Raw genomic sequence first — 20,310 nt, 5'->3', positions numbered from 1 at the left:
GGAGAATGCAATGAACAAACCAAAATGACGAAAGATCAGAAAAAATAAATACAAATAAATGAAGACTTGTTATGAACTGTACATTCCATGTTTATATTTATTTTATAGAAAGGCAGTTCTGTTCTTCAACCTGGAATAAGCCAAAGAGTTTATAAAAAGATAGGAAGGAAGGAAGGAAGGAAGGAAGGAAGGAAGGAAGGAAGGAAGGAAGGAAGGAAGGAAGGAAGGAAGGAGGGAGGGAGGGAAGGAGGGAGGGAGGGAAGGAAGGGAGGGAAGGAAGAAAGGAGACAGACATAAATGAGAGAAGAAGGAAGGAAGGAAGGAGATATGAATAAGAGAAGAAAGGAAGGAGACAGGAATAGTTAATATTTGGGGCAACTCTTTCTCATAATTTGGACATCTTGAAGAAGGAAGAAAGGAAGAGTTATAGGAGAAAGGAAGGAAGGAAGGAAAGAAGGAAGGAAGGAAGAAAGGAAGGAAGGAAGGAAGGAAGGAAGGAAGATCACTCTAGGCATGCTGGAATTGTGAGTTGTACACATCAGGTCTGCTAACCTTTTCATCTTCTCTGCTTTCTAAAGTTTCAAGCAAACATCAGTTTTCGTAGAAACACTGACATTAAGAACAAGTTAAATTTTCCAGGCAAGCCAACCCAAAAGTCTTTGCTTTTCTTGGCATTCCTGCTGGATCCACCCACCCACAGACAGCCTTGGCATATAATCTAGAAATATGTACAGTATACTGTATATTATGGGAAGAAGTCCTGGGCAAGGAAATGGGGAAGTTTGTAAAAAGACAGGGTTTCTTTCATCAACTGAGAGATATCGGTGTCCTGGAAGACAAAGCTACAATGCATTAATCGAGCAAACACCGAGAGTGGAGTATTTTAAAAGTAGGTTTCTGTGTTGGCAATTTTTACAATGGCTCACATGGCAATATTTATCATTTTAAGGAATACTTTTAATTCCCCCCCCCCAAAAGGCCTGACATTTTGAGACAGAATTATCTCCCTGTGAACTTAAAAGCTAAACATAGATGGAGACTGGGCACTCTATAGCTATAAATTGAAACCCACCAAGCCTGTTTCTCACTTTTGATCATCACCTTATCATATTTTCAGAGACATTACTTTGACAATGCTATTTAGACCTCAAGGTGTTCCAGTAGGGAAACGGCTGGAAGGTTGGGTTTTATTTTAGTTTTGTACCTGGCCGGCAGCCCAGATATTGATCAAATAAATATATAAAGGTGTGCCGGAGCAGGTTTTTTGTTTTTTGAAAAGGCAGGGAGGGAAAAAGAAGAAGAATTTTTATGCCGAAATGAGGTCATGCCTAATGACACCCACACATAAACAAAATTAAAAACGGAGACTCCTTGTTTTACCAAGTAAAAAAAACATCAGTCTGCAAATAACTATCTTTGCATCTGTGTATCTGTCTGTCTGTCCACCTATCTACCTATCCATCCATCCCCCCACCCATCTGTCCATCTAGCTCTAACATCTATCTGCCCACCCAGCCACCCATTCATCCTTCATCCGTCTATAAATCTATCTCTATCATCCGTCCATCCATCCATCCATTTACACACCCACCCCCTCTCCATCCATCCTTCTTCTATCAATCTCTATCATGTCTGTCCATCCATCCATTTAGTAATCAATCTATCTCTATCATCTGTCTATCCATCCATCCAAAAAAGTCACATTAAAAATTGAAATGAGAGCCAACCAATGTGGGATCAAGGTTTCTACACCATGATATTTCCAGGGTGGAAGAGATTTCCTGCTAGTTCAGCAAAGCTACACCTTCCTCCCAGATGACTCTCTGCTTCTGGAATTCGCAGCCCTCCTGCCTGAGTTGGCCCAGCCCATGATGGTGAGCTCACTTTTGCAGCCAAGAGGACTAGCCACTTATAAATGGAATGCAAAGCAATGAGGTTGGGTTTACTGAATGTTGAGGAAGAGACCAGAACAATAAACGTTTTCAGTTTATTATTCCAACGATATGTTTGTAAATTGTAATAAACAATAGCGGTAACTTATCTCAAGCATATTTCATGCAACTGACATCATTCAAATTAATATTGAAAGCAGAGTCATCAGCCTCTGGCAAACAGCACATGGGAAGCCCCGGATTCCCACAATTCTGCCAATGTGAAAATGTCAGCGGCTGGACACAAAGAGGGAGATTTTCCCCGGGCTTGGCCTAACTCCAAGGTTTGCAAAAGTGCAAATGAACTTTAAGAGAAAAAAAATCCTATGGGAGGGGAGAACACCCAAACCAAGTGGCAGGCACCAAATGTCTCCAATCATCATACTGTGGGCACCTGGAAGAGGCCGAAGGAGAGATGTTTGGGTGCAGCGTTAGAAGCTTTAGGACATGAACTGTTTACAGTTTCCCTTTCTTAAGAACAAATACTCATTTCCATACTAGAATCAACCTCTTCTCCCGCCTCCTTTTCCTCTTTGTCCTTCTCCCTTTTCTTATCTATTTTCTTCTTCTCTAATTCTCCTTTTCCTTATCTATCGTCTCCTCCTTTTCTTTATCCATTCCCTTTTTCTTCTCTATCTTCCCCCTTCTCCCCTTTCTCCTTCTCTTTCTCCATCTCCTCCTCCGTATCAATCATCTTTTTCTTCTCTTTCTCGTTCTCCTTCTCTGTCTCCTTACCAATCTTCTCCTTCTCTATCTTCTCCTTTTCTTTTTTCTTCCCCTTTTCCTTATTTTTCTCCTCCTTCTCTATCTTCCCCCTTTCTCCTTATCTCCTCCTCCTGCTTCATCTTCTCCTTCTCCTCTTTCTCATTCTCATTATCTATCTTTTCCTCCTTCTCCCCTTTCTCCTTCTTATCTATCTCCTCTTCCTTCTCTACCTTCTCCTTCTTTCTCCTCCTTTTCATCTATACCTACCTACCTACCTACCTACCTACCTACCTATTATCTATCTATCTATCTATCTATCTATCTATCTATCTATCTATCTATCTATCTATCTATCATCTATCATCATCTCTACCTAATCTCCTCCTCCACTGCACCTTTTAGCAGTGAGTTCCCCAAGGTTCTTCCAACGCAAGTTGGTTGCTACCTGAATCCATGCCCGTTGTCTCTCTTGTTCTTTGCCCTTCAGCCGGGGCCCAATCGTATTCTTCACCTCAGGCAGAAGCTCCTCCATCACCAGGTTGCTCAAGATCTAGACAACAAAAGAATCACAGCCTGTCAGTCACAACCACATCTCACGTGCTGCTCTTTCATAGGCAACTCTCCCCTTCATTGGATTATTATTTCATTCCCTCTGTCCCAAACCTTCTCATGTAGAAGAGGAGTCAAATCTGGGAAATGAAATGCTGAAGGCCCACAAGGCAAGTGTTCTCCTTTCCTCTCCCCTACTTCCCCTCTCCTTCCTTCCTTCCTTCCTTCCTTCCTTCCTTCCTTCCTTCCTTCCTTCCTTCCTTCCTTCCTTCCTTCCTTCCTTCCCCACCCTCTCCCTTCCTCCATGTCCTCCCTCCCTTTTCCCAATTCCTTCTTTCCTCTCATTCCCATCTCCCTCTCTTCCTTCCTTTCCCACCTCCTTCTTTCCTTTCCTTTCCTTTCCATCTCCTTCCCTCTTTTTCCTTCCATTCCCACCTACCTGCCTCCTTCCTCTCATTTCCATCACCTTCCTTCCTTTCATTCCCATTCCCCTCCCTCCCTCTCTCCCTTCCTTTCTTTCCTTCCTCTCATTCCCATCTCTCTCCCTCCATTTCCACCTCCTTTTCCTTTCATTTCCATCTCCTTCCTTCCTTCCCCACCTCCCTCCCTCCTCTCATTTCCATCACCTTCCTTCCTCTCACTCCCATCTCCTTCTTTCCTTTCATTCCCATTCTCTTCCCTTCCCTCCCTCCCTCCCTTGCAGTGCCAAAGGACTGCTTTTCCCTACTTCCCTGGGGACGACACTACTATAGTTTCCCATGGAAGACTTTTGCCTATGCCTCAACCGAGCCTCGAGTGTGGGTGTGCAATACAATAAACAGGGTGGGATGAGAGAGATGGCAAGTCTCAACCCACAAGTCTCTTGCTAACAACTTCCACTCAAGTCATCCAACAGCCAAAGGCACCAAACTGCCAAACACTCTCTTGTCTCCTCAAACGTTCCAACAGCACCAGGAAAATTGGCCAGCAGTTAATCAATCCAAGCTTCCTTTTCCTAATTATTTAAAACTATTCAAAATTGCAGAGGAGGGTTGCCAAGGGGGCTTCAGAAGCCAACTAGCTCATCCCAACCACCCTGAAACTCAGCGCTAAGGCTTTCCAAAGTCACAACTCACCTGGGCTTCGTTGCCACAAAGCATGTCCCAGGTGCCGTATTGCTCCTTTGACTGGCGGTACATCCGCACAGCGTCGGTGAATGCAGAAGCCTCGACTTTGGACTCTTCTGGAATTCCTGGGAAAAGCGAAGCAGAAACAGGTGGCTAAAATCATTTCATCTGCCTTTGAGACTCCTAAGAAAAGAATTCAGTGGACTGGGGACCCCATGCGATGAATTCAGACACAGCTGGGAAGATTTGGGTCCAGCGATCACCCTCAAATAACAAAGCCACCTCTCCCTCGATACCTGAAATGGTGGAGGAGGAGGAGGAGGAGGAAGAGGAAAAGGGCAAAGGATGAGAAGAATTAGAAAAATAAGAATGAGAAGAAGGAAGAAAGGATGAGGAGGAAGGGGAGGGGGAGGAGGGGGAGGGCGGAAGAAGAAAAGAAGGAGAAGGAAGGAGGGTAGAAGAGAAGAATTAGAAGAGTAAGAAGGACTATGCGGTTTGTGATAGGTGGTACAAATGGGTGGAGGATAAAAATAAGAGTTGATGTTTACATATAAAAGGAGAGGTATGTATTAATAACAACATGAACACTGTTAATGTGAATAGAGATTTGCATTTTTGTTTTTTTAAAATAAAATATTTTTAAAAAAATAAAAAAAGAAGAGTAAGAAGGAAAAGAAGGAAGAACGGAGGAAGAGGAGAGGAGGAAGAGGGCAGAAGAAGAGAAAAATGAGAATGAGAAGAAGGAAGGAAGGAAGAGGAGGACAGAAGAAAATAATTAAAATAAGGAGGAGGAAGAAGAAGGAAGGAGAAAGGAGGAGGGCAGAAGAAAAGAATTAGAAGAATAAGGAGGAAGGGAGAGGAGGGGAGAGGAGAGCAGCATAAATCTTAGCTCACTCATCCTGAATTACCTAGAATCAAGTGTTAAAATCTTTTCCCAAATGGCTAGGTTTGAATTTTTATCTTCCAGACACCTGTCTTTTCTTTCTCTCTTTCTTTTATTCAAGAGAAATTTTACAACGGTAGGTTCCTCCTGACAAACACCGTGCTTTATATTTTGATCTTTATAGCTGTGAGGGAAAAGCCTTCATAATCTTGTCTCAGCTTATCGTTGTCCTCTTCCTCTTAATTTCTTCACCGCACTGTCCATCTGTAACGGTCTTCGGAACCTAATTGCATCCGTCTTTAGCTGTTTGGGTGTTAACTGTGTAGGTTGCCACAACTGAAGAGAAGGAGAAAGCCCCGGGGTTGAGGTCACGCTTTCGTGGCACCTACATTCCCAAGAGAAATGCCCCTCGGACCTTGAATCTGGCAGAAGTAAATCACAGCGGGGAAAGAAAAGGGGAAAAAAAGGAAAGAGATTTCCATCCAAGCTGGGGGAAGAACAAGTGAGAGAAAGTGACTAAGGATGATGCTGGGGGGATGAATCAGAGAGGCGGCATCGTTGCTCTGCTTCAAGCTTTGCAAAATTGACTCCCACGCAGGAAAGAAGGAAAGAAGGAAGGGGTTGCCTTGACCAGGGTTTCCCATCGACATGTCTGGGATTCCTTCTTAGTCATTCAGGGAAAAAGACTGGGGATGTGGAGAGGCAATGGAGAAATGGGTGGGTGGCTCCTTTGACCCAATCTCTCTTCTCTTCACTTCTTCTCCTTTCTTTCTCTCTTTCCCTTCCTTTTTTCTTCCTTCCTTCCTCTTTCTTTTCCTTCCTTTCTCCTCCTTTCTTTCTTTCTCTACCTTTCTTCCCTTTTCTTCCACCTTCCTTCCTTCCTTTTCCTTCCTTCCTCTCTCCTTCCTCTTGCCTCTTTTTTCTTTCTTTTTTTCCCTCTTCTCACTTCTTCCTTCCTTCCCTCTTTTCTTTCTCCTTTCTTTCCCTCCCTCCCTCCTTTCTTTCTTTCTGTCTTTCTTTTCTTTCTCTTCCTTCCTTTGTTTGCTTTCTCCATTTCCTTCCTTCCCTCTCCCTTCCCATACTCCTTCCTCCTAAAGGCGGTTGAAACCATTGAAGGACATCCAACACTGCAGGAGCAGGAAGCAGAGTGATGCCGCAAAGCATCAGCAGGGAACCCAAAAGAACAAAACCAGGGATAAATACAGCAAGCAGCCACTTTCAAATGCTGCTATAAAATACCCCGTTGACAGCAAGCAAGAAGGCCCAGCCCAGCCGAAGGAGAAAGGGAAGCGTGGGAAGAGAGGCTGTGGCTGAGACAGCCTCATAAATCCTCTTGGTCTTTCGTAGCTCTGTTAATCACCCCAGCAAGAGACACAACGGACCTGAAAAGGGGGGTGGGGACTACAAGGAGAATCCCAGATGCTCAGAGCATCAAAACATATTCCCCCCCTCCTCCTTGGCTCTACAGGATGCATGGATTGTACCTCCGTGAAAGGAGGGTAGAGACACCAGGGGAGGCAGCCCAGCTCAGGAAATGAAACCCCATGTGGCTGATCTCCGACGAGACTCCGAATGCTGCTGGCTGTTTGGGAAGCTTGTGCGCAGACTCTCTGCCGCCTTGAGTGTGCAACAGGACACACACACACACAGAGGGAGGGGGAGAGAGAGAGAGAGAGAGAGAGAGAGAGAGAGAGAGAGAGAGAGAGAGAGAGAGAGAGCACATGGCACTTAGAGGAAGAGGAAGACACCTGGCTGCCTTCCTTCGGATTTCCTCTGCAGGAAAGGCGAATTTTCGCACAGAATCTTCCCTCTCCTCGCATCTCCTGGAACGAAAGGAGAAATTTCCTGACAGTGAAAACAAGTAACCGGGGGAACGACTTGACTCCAGAAGTTTTTTTGTTTTTTTTTTGGGCGGGGGGGAGCTCCTACACTGGAGGTTTTTAAGAAGAGATTGGACAGGATGGTATAAGGTCTTCTGCTTGAGCTGGAGTTGGACTGCAAGACCTCCAAGGACCCTTCCCAACTCTTGTTAGCTTAGGATCCCAGATCAATTAATCCGTGGAATGGCTTAGGCCCAGAAGTTGTGGTTGCTCCATCACAGGGAGCCTTTAAGGAGAGCTTGGACAGCCATTGGTCTGGAATGGTGGAGGCTTCCTGCTGGGCTCCAAGGTCCCTTCCAACTCTGTCCTTCTGTTATTCCTTCCCTCCTTCCCAGCATCAGGGTCTTTCCCCAGGATCGCTCTCTTCTCGTTCGGGGGCCAAAGTAGTTCAGCTTCAAGCTTCAGTCTCTGTCCTTCCAAAGGAACAGTCAGGGTTGGTTTCCTTTAGGATCAACTGATTGGATCTCCTCGCAGTCCGAGGGACTCTCCAGAATCTTCGCCAAGACCAAATTTTACCTCTCCCAAATTCCAGAGGGAGGTTGGGGGGCAGGGAGGGAGGGAGGGAGGGAGGAGAACAGGGCAGCTATTGTGAGCCGGGTGGACAGGTTCTGTCCAGTCTGCACATTTCAGAGGGAAGTTCTGCTTGAGGAGCCAGCGAGGAGAAGGACGGATCGCTTCTTACTGGCAGAGCTGTTTTTAGAAGTTTTTCCTCCTGCACAGTGCATTCCAGAAGGGCCCCTAGTGTGGGAAACCTGCCAAGCCGAGCAGGATGGGTGGAGCTCATCGGATGCAAAATGCCACCATCTGCCAACAACACAGCTCTTCACCCTGGGCAGGGCCAGGTTCCCAGCCTGCAAAGTGGAGTCCAGGCACCTTGAGAGGAGGCTCCTGAAGGCAGGACAAGAAGCAATGGATGGAAAGCAATCAAGGAGAGAAGCAACCTAAAACTTAAGGAGGAATTTCCTGACGGGGAGAACAATTACTCACCGGAATGGCTTATCTCCAGAGGTTCTGGGTGCTCCATCACTGAAGGCTTTCAAGAAAAGATTGGACAACCATTTGTCCAGAATGGTGTAGGGTCTCTTGCTTGAGCAGGGGGTTGGACTAGAAGGCCTCCAAGGTCCCTTCCAAATCTATGATTCTATGTTCTAATTAATGTTTCTCTATTGGTGGGCACATTTATTGGTGAGTGCTCCATCAACGGAGGTTTTGAAGAAGAGATTGGACAACCACTTGTCTGAAATGCTATGGGCTCTTCTGCTATTATTCTGAACTTGTCAAAAACTGTCCTTTGTCCCTTGTCAAGGAACAATACCAATATACTGGAAGTTATGAGAGAGGAACCAGAACCTGAGAACTTTTCAGGAGTTTCCATGTTTGTTCTTCCTGGGATCTAAAGGCATCCATGGTTCAAGAATGTCCTTCAAATTGGGTCTGTCTAGTCTCCTGAAAGGAAGGACTAGGGATGACATGAAAGCAGTGTTCTAGTATCTGAAGAGCTGCCACAAAGAAGAGGGGCTCAAAAGCACCACAGATGGAAACTCATCAAGGAGAGAAGCAACCTGGAACTAAGGAGGAACTTCCTGACAGTGAGAACAATTAGCCAGTGGAACCACTTGCCTCCAGAAGTTGTGAATACACCAACACTGGAGGCTTTCAAGGAGAGACTGGACAGCCACTTGCCTCAAATTTTAAAAGGTTTCCTGCTTGAGCAGGGGGTTGGACTAGAAGACCTCCAAGGTCCCTTCCATCTCTGTTATTCTGTCAAATGTGATAATCCCTGACGGATGAAGCACAAGAGAGAAGGAAAGCAGGAGAGACGCTAGCTGTAGAGAACGGCAAGGCATCAAATGGGTTGCAGGGCGGAGGTGAGAAACTAAAACTCTCTGCATTCATTACTCTGCCTTCCTCCACAATCCAGGTTGACGTGCAATAAAGCAATGAGAAGATCAACCAGGCAAGCCCAAGGTCATATTTGGAGTTGACAGACGGAGGAGGCATCTCATGCGGAGTGAATGGTTCTGGAACAGTTTATAAACAGGATATGGAAACAGCAAACCAACCCCCCACCCCACCCCGCCCAAGGATGGAGGTTCAGTTTTCCTTCTGGAATTACAAAGGTTTGATCCAGCCATCAATTCTAATTACACCAAAGGGAGACTCTTTTGTGGCCGTTCCTATTTTTAGACTTCCTTCTTCAAACGGCTTGAAAATCCACCTCAGTAATTTGGGGCTACTGTAGCAATAGCACTCAGACTTATATACCACTTCACAGAGCTTTTACAGCCCTCTCTAAGCGGTTTACAGAATCAGCCTGTTGCCCCCAACAATCTGGCTCCTCATTTTACCCACCTCGGAAGGAGGGAAGGCTGAGTCAACCTTGAGCCAGTCAGGATCAAACTCCTGGCAGTGAACAGAGTCAGCTAGCAATACTGCATCCTAACCACTGCACCACCATGGAAAGAAAGGAAGGATGGAAGGACGGAAGGAAGGAAGGAAGGAAGGAAGGAAGGAAGGAAGAAGAAAAGGGAGGGAGAGAAAGAAGGAACAGAGGGAAGGAAGGAAGCAATAGCCCTTAGACTTATATACCGCTTCCCAGTGCTTTACATCCCTCTCTAAGTGGTTTACAGAGTCAGCTTCTTGCCCCCAACAATCTGGGTCCTGATTTGACCCACCTCGGAAGGAGGGAAGGCTGAGTCGATCTTGAGCCGGTCAGGATCGAAGTGCTGGCAGTGGGCAGAGTTAGCCTACAATACTGCATTCTAACCACTGCGCCACTGTGGCTCTTGTAGCTTTTATCCTATGTCCGATAGGAACTGACCTATGAGCCACCTATAGACTTTACGTTGACCTTTTTTCTCTCAGGTGGCAAAACACTAACAGGAGCAGAACTTTCCTTCTGTCTCTGGGAAAAAAGCCATCCAATCTAAGAAACGATCAGAATATAAACTGCTCAAAAACTCAAGTTCTCCTTACATGTTGAATCAGAGGGTGGGGTCTTTCCTTACGGTCACCCAGTCAGATTTGCAAAAGCAAAGATGGTCTATATGGAGGCACATCCTTCAAAGAGAGGAGGAAGAGGACACCCACCCGCCAATGTGCCCCGTCGAACATACCGTTGTTGCAGTGGCGCACACAATCTTGAAAAATGGCCTGCCACTTCTCCTGCTCCTTGCCGGTCATCACGCAGAAGTAGTAATGGCAGGCGTAAGGATGCCAAAGAATGATGGGGAATTGGGTGGGACACTTGACGATGGACGCGTGGCTGGACTTGGATGGAGAACCTGAAGGGAAAACAATGACAACAATGACATGGACACGCAATGAGCAACCCGGCCACCACTTGAGCACAGCAAAACCCGAGCGTGATGCTTGCAACAGGAGATCCGGACATTCCTGTTTGGTGCAGTCGAAGCACATGTGTGAGCCAGATGGGGATTCCAGACTGAACACCAATGGTAATTTCCCCAGAGACTCGGGAGCAAAGAGCAAGAAGCAAGCACATCTGGCAGGATCCAGGACTCTAACAAGGCAGGAGCCTCTTTCTACCAAATGTTTCTCATGCAGAGGTCACGGGGATGCCAAGTCCTGCTGTATTTCAGTGGAACAGTGGCCTACAACTGTTCCCCAGTCCCACAGAGAGGGTTTTTTTCTGTGGACTGGAGGGTGCATGGTTTTGTGTGTGCTGCCTGCATTTCACAGATGGGGCTTTGCTTGTTTGAGTGGCTCAGTTTCTGGCATGCCACGGCCCGTTGCTTGTCCACAGACCCCTGCAAAAGGACTAGCCACAGAAGCCGTGGACAAGGGTGTAACCCAGAAAAAATGGTGGGATCTATTAGAAGAAGAAGAGCACCCCATCGTCCCCCCTTTTTCCAAGTTTATTGTATGTTATTCTACATATACACATCAATGCGTGGACAGCGTGGCACCTGGGTATCATATATTTTGGTGCAAGTAAGAATAATAACATTAATCGTATCTGTTGCATTTCTCAAACTTATGTAATTCTAATGTAAATACACATATTTGTATTAAATTATACCCTTTCATTATTTAATTATTCAATGTTTTAAAATATTATTCTAATGCCAATCGCAACGTTTAAACATACATAATAATTCCATTATTCAATTTCTAATCTTCCCTCTAATTATTTTATCTCATTATATAAAAATGGGTGTATTAATAATTTGTCCTCTCTGATTTCTATCTCCATTCTAATTTTTAATCATGCTACCATTATATTTTAAAAAAAACATTTTCCTTTTTACCCCTATCTCTTATCCACATTAATACTTTAATTCTTATTTGCTTTAATCTTAATACAAAAACAATAGTAATATTAATCATATTCATAACATTCATCATGCTAGTGTAATTCTAAGATTAATGCATCTATTTACATTAAGTCATGCTATTCCATTGTTTAGTTATTTCAATGTTTCAATATATTATTCCAATACCAATCACAATATTATTAAAACATACATAACTAGCTTGATACCTGCAGAAAATAACAATAGCTACCCACCTGCCTTCCATGGAGGACCTGTATAATACTGCACAAGTCAAAAAGAGAGCTGTGGAAATATCCACAGACCCCTCACATCCTGGACATAAACTGTTTCAATGCCTTCCCTCAAAACGACGCTATAGAGCACTGCACACCACAACAACTAGACACAAGGGGACTTTTTTCCCGAACGCCATCCCTCTGCTAAACAAATAATTCCCTCAACACTGTCCAACTATTTACAAAGTCTGCACTACTATTACTATTAATCTTCTCATCACTCCTTATCACCCATCACCCTTCTCATCACTCCATATCACTCCCACTTGTGACTGTATGGCTGTAACTTCGTTGCTTGTATCCTTACAACTTATATTGACTGTTTCCTAGTATGATTTGATTGCTTATTTGTACCCTTTGACTATATTAAGTGTTATGATTCTCAATGGATGTATCTTTTCTTTTTATGTACACTGAGAGTATATGTACCAAGACAAATCCCTTCTGTGTCTAATCACACTTGGCCAATAAAGAATTCATTCACTCACTCACTCACTCACTCACTCACTCACTCACTCACTCATTCATCCATCCATCCATCCTGTATCCCAGGCAGCTGGGATATACAAAGTAGAACTCACCTGTTAAGTTATTGCTGATCAACTCCAAATATTGGTCCAGGGAGGTGAGGATTTTGTAGCCGGCGCTGTTGATGAGAATGCGGGGCTGTAGACCTCTTTCATAGGCCTGGAGACAGAAACACATAAACATATAATTTTCATGTGGTCAGCATTCCTGCCACTAATGGCCTCCCTTAAAGCTATCATACTAATGACCTCCCCTAGAGCTAACATACTTTATGGAACCTTGTCTTGATGTTCAAAGCAATTGTGTCCAAAACCACCTACTAATTTCCAAGCTGTTGGAAAATTCCTTTTCAGGTCTTCATTTTCAGCGCCCTTGGCAAATTTACAATATTTCCTACCAGTATAATGGATCTCTTCAATCTATCATAGCTTCCCTAGCAGCCCGCACTTCTCCAATGTCATAATAATATTTTTTTTAAAAATGAGTATTTGTCCTGAGGTCTTCTCTTGGAACTGAATGACAGTGTGCAAACCCAAAAAGAGCATCCAGTTTTGGTCACCCCACTACAAAAAGATGGTGAGACTCTAGAAAGAGGCAGAGAAGAGCAACCAGGATGATGAGGGGAGTGAAGGCTGAAACAAATGAGGAACGGTTGCAGCAACTGGGCTTGGCTAGTCTAGTGAAGAGAAGGACCAGGGGAGACATGATAGCAGTGTGGAAGAAGAGTCTCCATAGACACTTGGGTCTTCTCCTTCTCCATCCACCAAGCAACCCAAGCTAGCTTTGACAAAACAATCCAGAACCTCACCAGTTTGTTCTCATAGAGCACCAGCCCGTAATTGAGCGGTACGACACTGAAACGATTCCTCCATTTCTTGTTTTCTTCGATGTATTGGAAGAGGTTGCCTGAGAAGATGATCCGGTCCTCCAGAGGTACCTTGGGATACACAAGGGAAGGAGGAACACCATGAGCTGGAGAAGACATTCTCTGGACACTTTCAAATGACTTTGGGTGACCCTGACCCGCTACAAGCTTTCCTTCCTGATTCTTGAACATTCGTTTATCAACTGTTTGAAGTTACCAGGATGCTGGAAAAAAGCTATTTATGACTGATCCTCATGTTTAAGACAGCTGCAGCTTTCCTGACCATGATTTGGACACTTGGCAGCTGTTCCACATTTACAACGGTCACATCGTCCTGAGGCTACATGTGAGAGCTTCCCAGCTGGCTTTGACAAGCAACGTCAATGGGGAATAGAATAACTGTATTGTCACTTTGAATGTACACTAATTGGCATGCATTAAAAATGAAATTTCGTTGCATACAACTCTTAAAAGGGTCACCACCTCCAATATGACACCACATAAACATGAAGAAGAAGATAGAAGTCAGATAGAAGCCAGCAGAAGTCATGTGATGTCTCACTGAACGACGGTACTGCTTAGCCACAAATTTTCTGGTCCTACTGCAGTTGTGAGTCAAGAACAACCTATATAGAGACTCTTAAAATGAAGGAAGTCATGGCTTCTCGTGATCCTTTTCTTTAAGAAGAGAACAAAGAAAGAGTTGCTTTTTTTGAGTACCTTTTGTAATATTCCACTTTTGTTTTGGGTTTGGTTTATTTTAAGTGAATCTATTTTGAGGCATCAGCCTTTGCCAAGGGATATACATGCTGTTTCAAACGCCTTCCTACTGATATCACCAAAGAAATCCAGACTTCCACTACTTAAAAAGGCAATGTAAACATTAAAGCCGCAAACAGGGAAGAAAACTTTTAACAATCAAAAGCCAAAAGGAAGGAAGTTGTGTTAGAAAGGGGAGAGGGGGAATGGAGTCAAAATCCAAATCATCTGCAAATATTGGGACAGCTCAAAGATCACAAAAATGGTCAAGCACAACTCAAAAATAGCATCGCCCAGTTGGGGCGTCGTGTGGCGGGGAAGATTGGGAGAATCTCAAATATTTGCAGAGTTTCATCAGTCCTGGGACAGATTAATAAGCAGATTAGAAATAAATGGGGGGAAAAACCTGAGCCCTCAAAATATGCTCTATTTTAGCTTGCATATGTCAGCAGAGGTTGATGAAAGCTTAGTAAGTACAATAAATATAATTTTTAGTTTCTTCTATAATTTTCCGTTTCTTCTTTTACATACATACATGCATACACACACACACATGCACACTGCAGAAAAAAAGTGACTTGTGTCCATTTTTCGCACTTACAACCATTGCAGCATCCCCATGGCACGTAATCAAAATTCAGGCACTTGGACTCATGTTTATCATCATCTTCTTTTAACAACCCCATTATCCCTTGCAGGGGTGGAGCCTGGGCAACTGAATGGAGCTTGGAGAGTGTTTTAATGGCCAGATGGCCTCCCTGTCGCCAACGTGGAGTTTTGTTCAGCAGATATGTTCTCAGTGTGCTCAGAGAAAAAAATACCTGCCTCTACCTAGGATCGAACTCACAGCCTGACTGCGAGGTGAGAGCTCCGCCTCTAGGCCACTGCACCTCTCTGCCTGGATTCATATTTATGATGGTTGCAATGTCCCAGGGTCATGGGATCCCCTTTCACGACTGTCACAGTCTCCCCAGTCACAGGCTTACTCTTACAATGGCAAGAAGTCCGGGGGGATTTGTGACCTTGCCAACTGCCTTCGGACATGCAGAATAAATGAGTGTGGGATTCTCTTAACAACTTCAATGATTCACAACCCTGACCAAAAAGGTTGTAGTATCAAGTGCGGCTCCCTGCAAAACCGTCTTGCTTAGCGATGAAAATTCTCATCTGAATTGTGGTCATAGATTGAGGATGTACTGGGGACCAGTGATATTGCACAGAAACGGGGAAAGTGTGGGTATGTCACTTAAATCAGTGATACCTGTTCTGACCAAGGCTTCCTGAGAGAGTAACAACCACATGCTGTTCCCCCAAACCTTTGTTTTTATTTCAATGGCTGTGAATTATATGCATTCACAGCCCGTAATGAGTCCCAAACAGTTTATGAATAGTCCCACAGAAGTCTGCCACAGTCCTTCGGGATAAAGCTGATAAGCACCCACCTTTATCTCCCTTGAAATGCTGCCAACGACTAATTGCCAATTAGCTGCACAAGGCCAAACGAAGCACAAAGTCAACACGGAGCCTCAGAGTTTAAACCAACCAGAACAAACAAAGTTGCTTCCTGCAAAGGCTCCTGTCCCTTTGCTCCTCCTTTATGCCTTATGGGAGGGGGCCAATCATCTCCCAGCCTTACTCCCGAGTTGCCCCTTTTGTCTTAACTGTTCTTGCCTTCTGGCAGCTCTGTGCAAGTGTGCACTGGCAACAGGCTCCCCCTCTTCCTCTGCCTCGCTGATGCTCCGGAGTCAGCACATAACTCCCAGATGGCCCTGGCTCCATTTCTGTGTTGGATGCAGATCCCTTGTCCGAGCCCTCCCCAGACTGGCCCACAGTCCTCCCCACTGTCCGACTCTGTTGTCAGCTCCGCAGGCCGCCAGGGGACCACAACAGTGCCCAATCTTTGCGGGAAGGGAACTGGGCCACACAAACAGCAGACCAGCTCTGAATAGACCATGGTCCGGTAGTGGGCTGCTGCCCATGGGTTGGGGACCTCAAAACTGACCCCTGAAAATATCCAATGTTCTATTTTAGAGTCTAAAACTTCTGTTTTGGAGCAACGTCTGTTTGTCACTACTAATGTAATTAATATGCTGTAGGCCTGTCTGCCACCAAGGCCAGGGGGGATTCTTCCCACCCACTTCAGGATGCGATGGGGCTAGAAAATGGAGCATCCCTCTTGATTAAAAACTCGAGGCAGACGGAATCCTGCACGCCCGTCTGCATCTGGGCGTCTCCTGGTCCTTGGCAGACAGGCCGAGTTGCAATTAAGCACTTAGCCTGTTTACATTTGCAAGAAAGAGTAAAGATCAGCTGCGGAGGAGAATAATCACCGCCTGTTATTTTTTCTTTCCTTTTTCTTTTTTTTTTGTGGGGGGGGGAAATGAACCGGCAGACAATACAAACAACGGACAGAGAAGTCTGTTTGGCCGGCTCTAATTTCAACCCGGCCCAGGCACAAAAGACAACCTTCTGTGCCCTGGTTGAAGAACCCAGCCTTATTTAAGTTTACAATGCCTTGAACCCGCTCCCTTGATCATGAGAAAAACTGGATGGGGGTGATTAGGAAACACCCAGAAGATGTATTGAGGGGAAAAACTAATCGGAGAGCCAGTTTGTTTAGTGATTGAGGCACCAGACTAGGAACTAGGAGACGGTGAGTTCTAGTCCCTCCTTAGCTATGAAAGCTCACTTTGAGTTCTAGCACCATCTCAGGCATGAAAGTTAAGCTGGGTGACTTTGAACCAATCATCAGGAGACGGTGAGTTCTAGTTCTGCCTTAGCCATGAAAAACGGCTGGGTGACTTCAGGCCAGTCCCTCTCTCTCAGCCAGTCCACCTCACAGGGTTATTGTCATGGGAAAAACAGGAGAAGGAGAAATGTGTACTGGGTATGTCCACCACTTCAAATTATTTGTACAAATAATAAAGGCAGGATATAGATAAATAAAGGAAAACAAATCTTAGGAAACCACTTCTGTTTCATTGCTGAAAATAACGACATGGAAACTCCCAGAAGCTCAGCAGGAGCTGAGCTAAACCTCATTTAAATCCCATCTCATAATCAGCTCTAAAGCAGAATTATTCCATTCATTTGCTGGGTTCCTCCAATACTAAACTGTGAGCCAATCAAAAAAGTTAAGTGTATTTGAAGTGCAAAACTATTCTAAAACACAGGATAGGTGAAGATTCCTCTGGCACATCTGTGCTAGTCCTTTCTGGCTCTAGGGGGCGGTGCTCATCTCCCTTACAAAGCCAGCGCTGTCCGAAGACGTCTCCTTGATCATGTGGCTGGCATGACTGAACACTGAAGGTGCACGAAATGCTGTTCCCTTTTTCCCTCCCAAAGTGGTCCCTATTTTCCTACTTGCTTTTTTAACGTGCTTTTGAACTGCTAGGTTGGCAGAAGATGCTGGCACAAGGAACGGCAGCTCACTCCGTGACACGGCGCTAGGGATTCGAACCGCTGACTTTTCTGATCGACAAGCCACTTAGCTACTGAGCCACCACGTCCTTTAAAATACAGGTTAACTCTACCAAACTCAGGAGGTTTTGTGAATGCCGCTGTTTTCAGCAACCCAGATTAAGCCATTCTTTCCCCCTTGTGCATCTCTTCCACCCTCCCTCTCTTTTGCCTCCTGGCCACCCATGTTCCTCCCGTCTGTACCCTCACATGCCTGTCCTATCTCTCAGAAGCCCTAAGGACAATGTCTCTGATCATTATCGGAAAGACACGATCCCCTCCCTCTCTTATGACACAACTTGGGTTGCCTCCAAACCCCCCTTCCTTCTCTACCTGAGGACTTCCCTGAGGAACCTTCGAGAAGAAGAAGAAGAAGAAGAAGAAGAAGAAGAAGAAGAAGAAGAAGAAGAAGAAGAAGAAGAAGAAGAAGAAGAAGAAGAAGAAGAAGAAGAAGAAGAAGAAGAAGAAGAAGAAGAAGAAGAAGAAGAAGAAGAAGAAGAAGAAGAAGAAAAAAGAGGTGCTAGAGTTTTTCTGGAGAGTGGGCAGCTTTTGAACCTATTTCTCAACAGGTTGCCCGATGTTGTGTCGAGTCTGACTTACCTTGCGATGCAATAATTGGGCTTGGGGAGCCGTTCCTCCTTCAATCTCAAAGCGGACGCTGTTAAACAGGGCGAGGCCATATTGTTCCTGGTAGAATTGGCTAAACTCTGTGAGGATCTTCTCTGTCTTCCCTGCAAAGAGAGAAGGAAAATCTACATGAGAAGGGATGGAAGTTTGAGGTCAACGTGTAAGTCATACACACACCGGTCTAAGCAAATCTGACCACCATCCTTGTTTGGAGTTGGAAGCCAAGCAAGCTGAGATTTGACCAGTAACTGGAACCAAGACCTTCAATTAATCAGTCAGTCAATCAATCAAGCCGAATAGAGCTGGAAGGGACCTCGGAGGTCTTCTAGTCCGACTCCCGGCTCAGGCAGGAGCTCCTATACCATTCCAGACAAGTGGCTGTTCAGTCCCTTTATAAAAGCCTCCCTTGAGGAAGCACCCAGAAGTTCTGGAGGGAAGCCAAATCATCTAAAGGACTTAGTTAAGTCTCAAGGCTGACTCAGCCTTCCCTCCTTCCAAGGTGGGAAAAACGAGGAGCCAGATTGCGGGGGGAGGGCTGACTCTGTAAACCGCTTAGAGGGGAAGCACTGTGAAGCAGTATATAAAAGTCTAAGGGCTCTGGCTGTTGCAAAGGATCAATTCTCAACTGCGACTAGGTGCCGGGAGCTATAGTTCAGAACATTTAGAGAAGACAGGCCACACCCTGGATGCAAACAACACCCAGGCACACGCAGACATGAAATCATGCTGACTCCTCAGGGGTCACTTCTGCTTGCAGAAGTTCCAGCTTACTCACTCCTTCCACGGCCACCAACTGCCCCCCACCCCACCCCACCCCCGCAGGAGAAAGACGAAGGCTGCATTCCTAACTCAACACTGCAAAGGGCACAGAGCCTCAAAAGAAAATAAATAAATGGTTTCGAGAAATGTCACAATCCACTTCCAGGCCCGGTAGGGCAAAGCAAGAAAAACGCTGGAGGAAAACAAGGGACTCAGGTGGCCTCCTTGCACCTCTGGCCAGAAGGCAAAAGCCACCTCAGAACAGCTGTTCCCAGCCCAGCGTCACGGCTTAAGATCCGAAAAGTATAAAGAATGACAAAGTGTATCAATCTCGGGAGTTTGATTTCCCTGCACCCGATTAAACCATCCCTTAAACCACCCCGGGTTGTATGTGCTAATGGCAGAACTATGGACCCAGAAATGTTACGTTGATACGTCGACGAGCTTGCTTTAAGCCACCCGTGTCCACTTGATCCATTGTCATAAAATTTGGCATCGGGGTTTGTTTGCTTAAATGACAAGAGATTGGTGAGTGGCGCTTTCTTAATCTCAAAACTTGTGTTTGTCTTCGGATAGATAAACATCTGAATGGATTTAACTTAGAACAATTCATTGATGGAACGACTTGCCTCCAGAAGCTGTGAATGCTCCAAGTTGTTAAGAAGAAGAGACTGAACAGACATTTGTCTGGAATAGTAAAGGTTTCCCGCCTGAGCAAGGATTGGACTAGAAGTCCTCCAAGGTCCCTTTCGACGCTGTCTTATCTATTATTCTATTCTATTCTATTCTATTCTATTCTATTCTATTCTATTCTATTCTGCTCTATTCTATTCTATTCTATTCTATTCTATTCTATTCTATTCTATTCTATTCTATTCTATTCTATTCTGCTCTCTTCTATTTTTTCTCCTCTCCTCTCCTCTCCTCTCCATGCTTCCAATAATATATGGGAAACTGCTTGCTACTCCTTGGAATTTTTTAATCATAGGAGTTTTGTTACTCTATGGTAGCAAAGTATCAGAAGGACTTTTCCAACTAACAGATATTATTAAAAGGCTGAAGTTTTCGTGAACTGCAGACTTAATTCTAGAGTGGCTAGATTGATTTGAGGGTGGGGGGTGTCCTGTCATTTCCTTGCCTAAATATAATGTCATCTCTCTTATCTAGCAAACATTCTCGATGAAAGCAAGCCTGAATACATCCAATTAGATTAACAGGCACCTCTTTTTGACAGGGTCTCCTCAGGGGTCCACAGGTCAAAGTGTTTATCTTCTTTTTCTCCTTCTTTCTTTCCTTCCTTCCTTCCTGCCTGCCTGCCTCTCTTTTTCTTTCTTTCTTTTCTCCCCCCTCTCAAAAAAAGAACAGTCATGTGAAAATGAACACACTCCTTAAATAGATACTGAGGCAGTATAATGCAATCAGCTGATCTGGTAGAAAGCAGCCAGATATGAAGGGAAAAATGTTATCTAACTGACTGGTGGTTCTAGATTAGGAGCCAGTTCTAAGCAAAATGGAGGAAAAACTCATTTTCACCCAATCTCGATTAACCAGCCCCCAAAGTTTCCCCAAATGATATGCCATTTCCAAGAACTGTACATCAAACCAAAAAAAAATTCCTCTTCCTTAAAAGAAAACACTACTTATGTTTAAATCACACTGGCATTTTCCCCCAAACCCTAATTTCCC

General features: G+C 44.8%; 1 protein-coding gene across 1 annotated transcript in view; it reads right to left on the bottom strand.

The window, feature by feature from the left end:
• The window catches only part of NIBAN2 (niban apoptosis regulator 2), a 50,586-nt gene that overhangs the window by 9,744 nt on the left and 20,532 nt on the right, over positions 1 to 20,310 (bottom strand). Inside the window, exons 2-7 of the mRNA XM_087914649.1 lie at positions 17,839 to 17,969; positions 12,964 to 13,092; positions 12,209 to 12,314; positions 10,171 to 10,338; positions 4,301 to 4,416; positions 3,082 to 3,186 (exon numbers count right to left, since the gene is read on the bottom strand). Coding sequence (XP_087770775.1) covers positions 3,082 to 3,186; positions 4,301 to 4,416; positions 10,171 to 10,338; positions 12,209 to 12,314; positions 12,964 to 13,092; positions 17,839 to 17,969 — 755 coding nt within the window. The remainder of the gene's footprint in view (positions 1 to 3,081; positions 3,187 to 4,300; positions 4,417 to 10,170; positions 10,339 to 12,208; positions 12,315 to 12,963; positions 13,093 to 17,838; positions 17,970 to 20,310) is intronic.

This window comes from Pseudonaja textilis, chromosome 17, assembly GCF_049901715.1.
Source record: "Pseudonaja textilis isolate UNSWEBS1 chromosome 17, rPseTex1.2, whole genome shotgun sequence".
Taxonomy (NCBI): Eukaryota; Metazoa; Chordata; class Lepidosauria; order Squamata; family Elapidae; genus Pseudonaja; species Pseudonaja textilis.
Note: the sequence above shows the minus strand (reverse complement) of the source record. Positions and strands in the feature narration are given on the sequence as shown.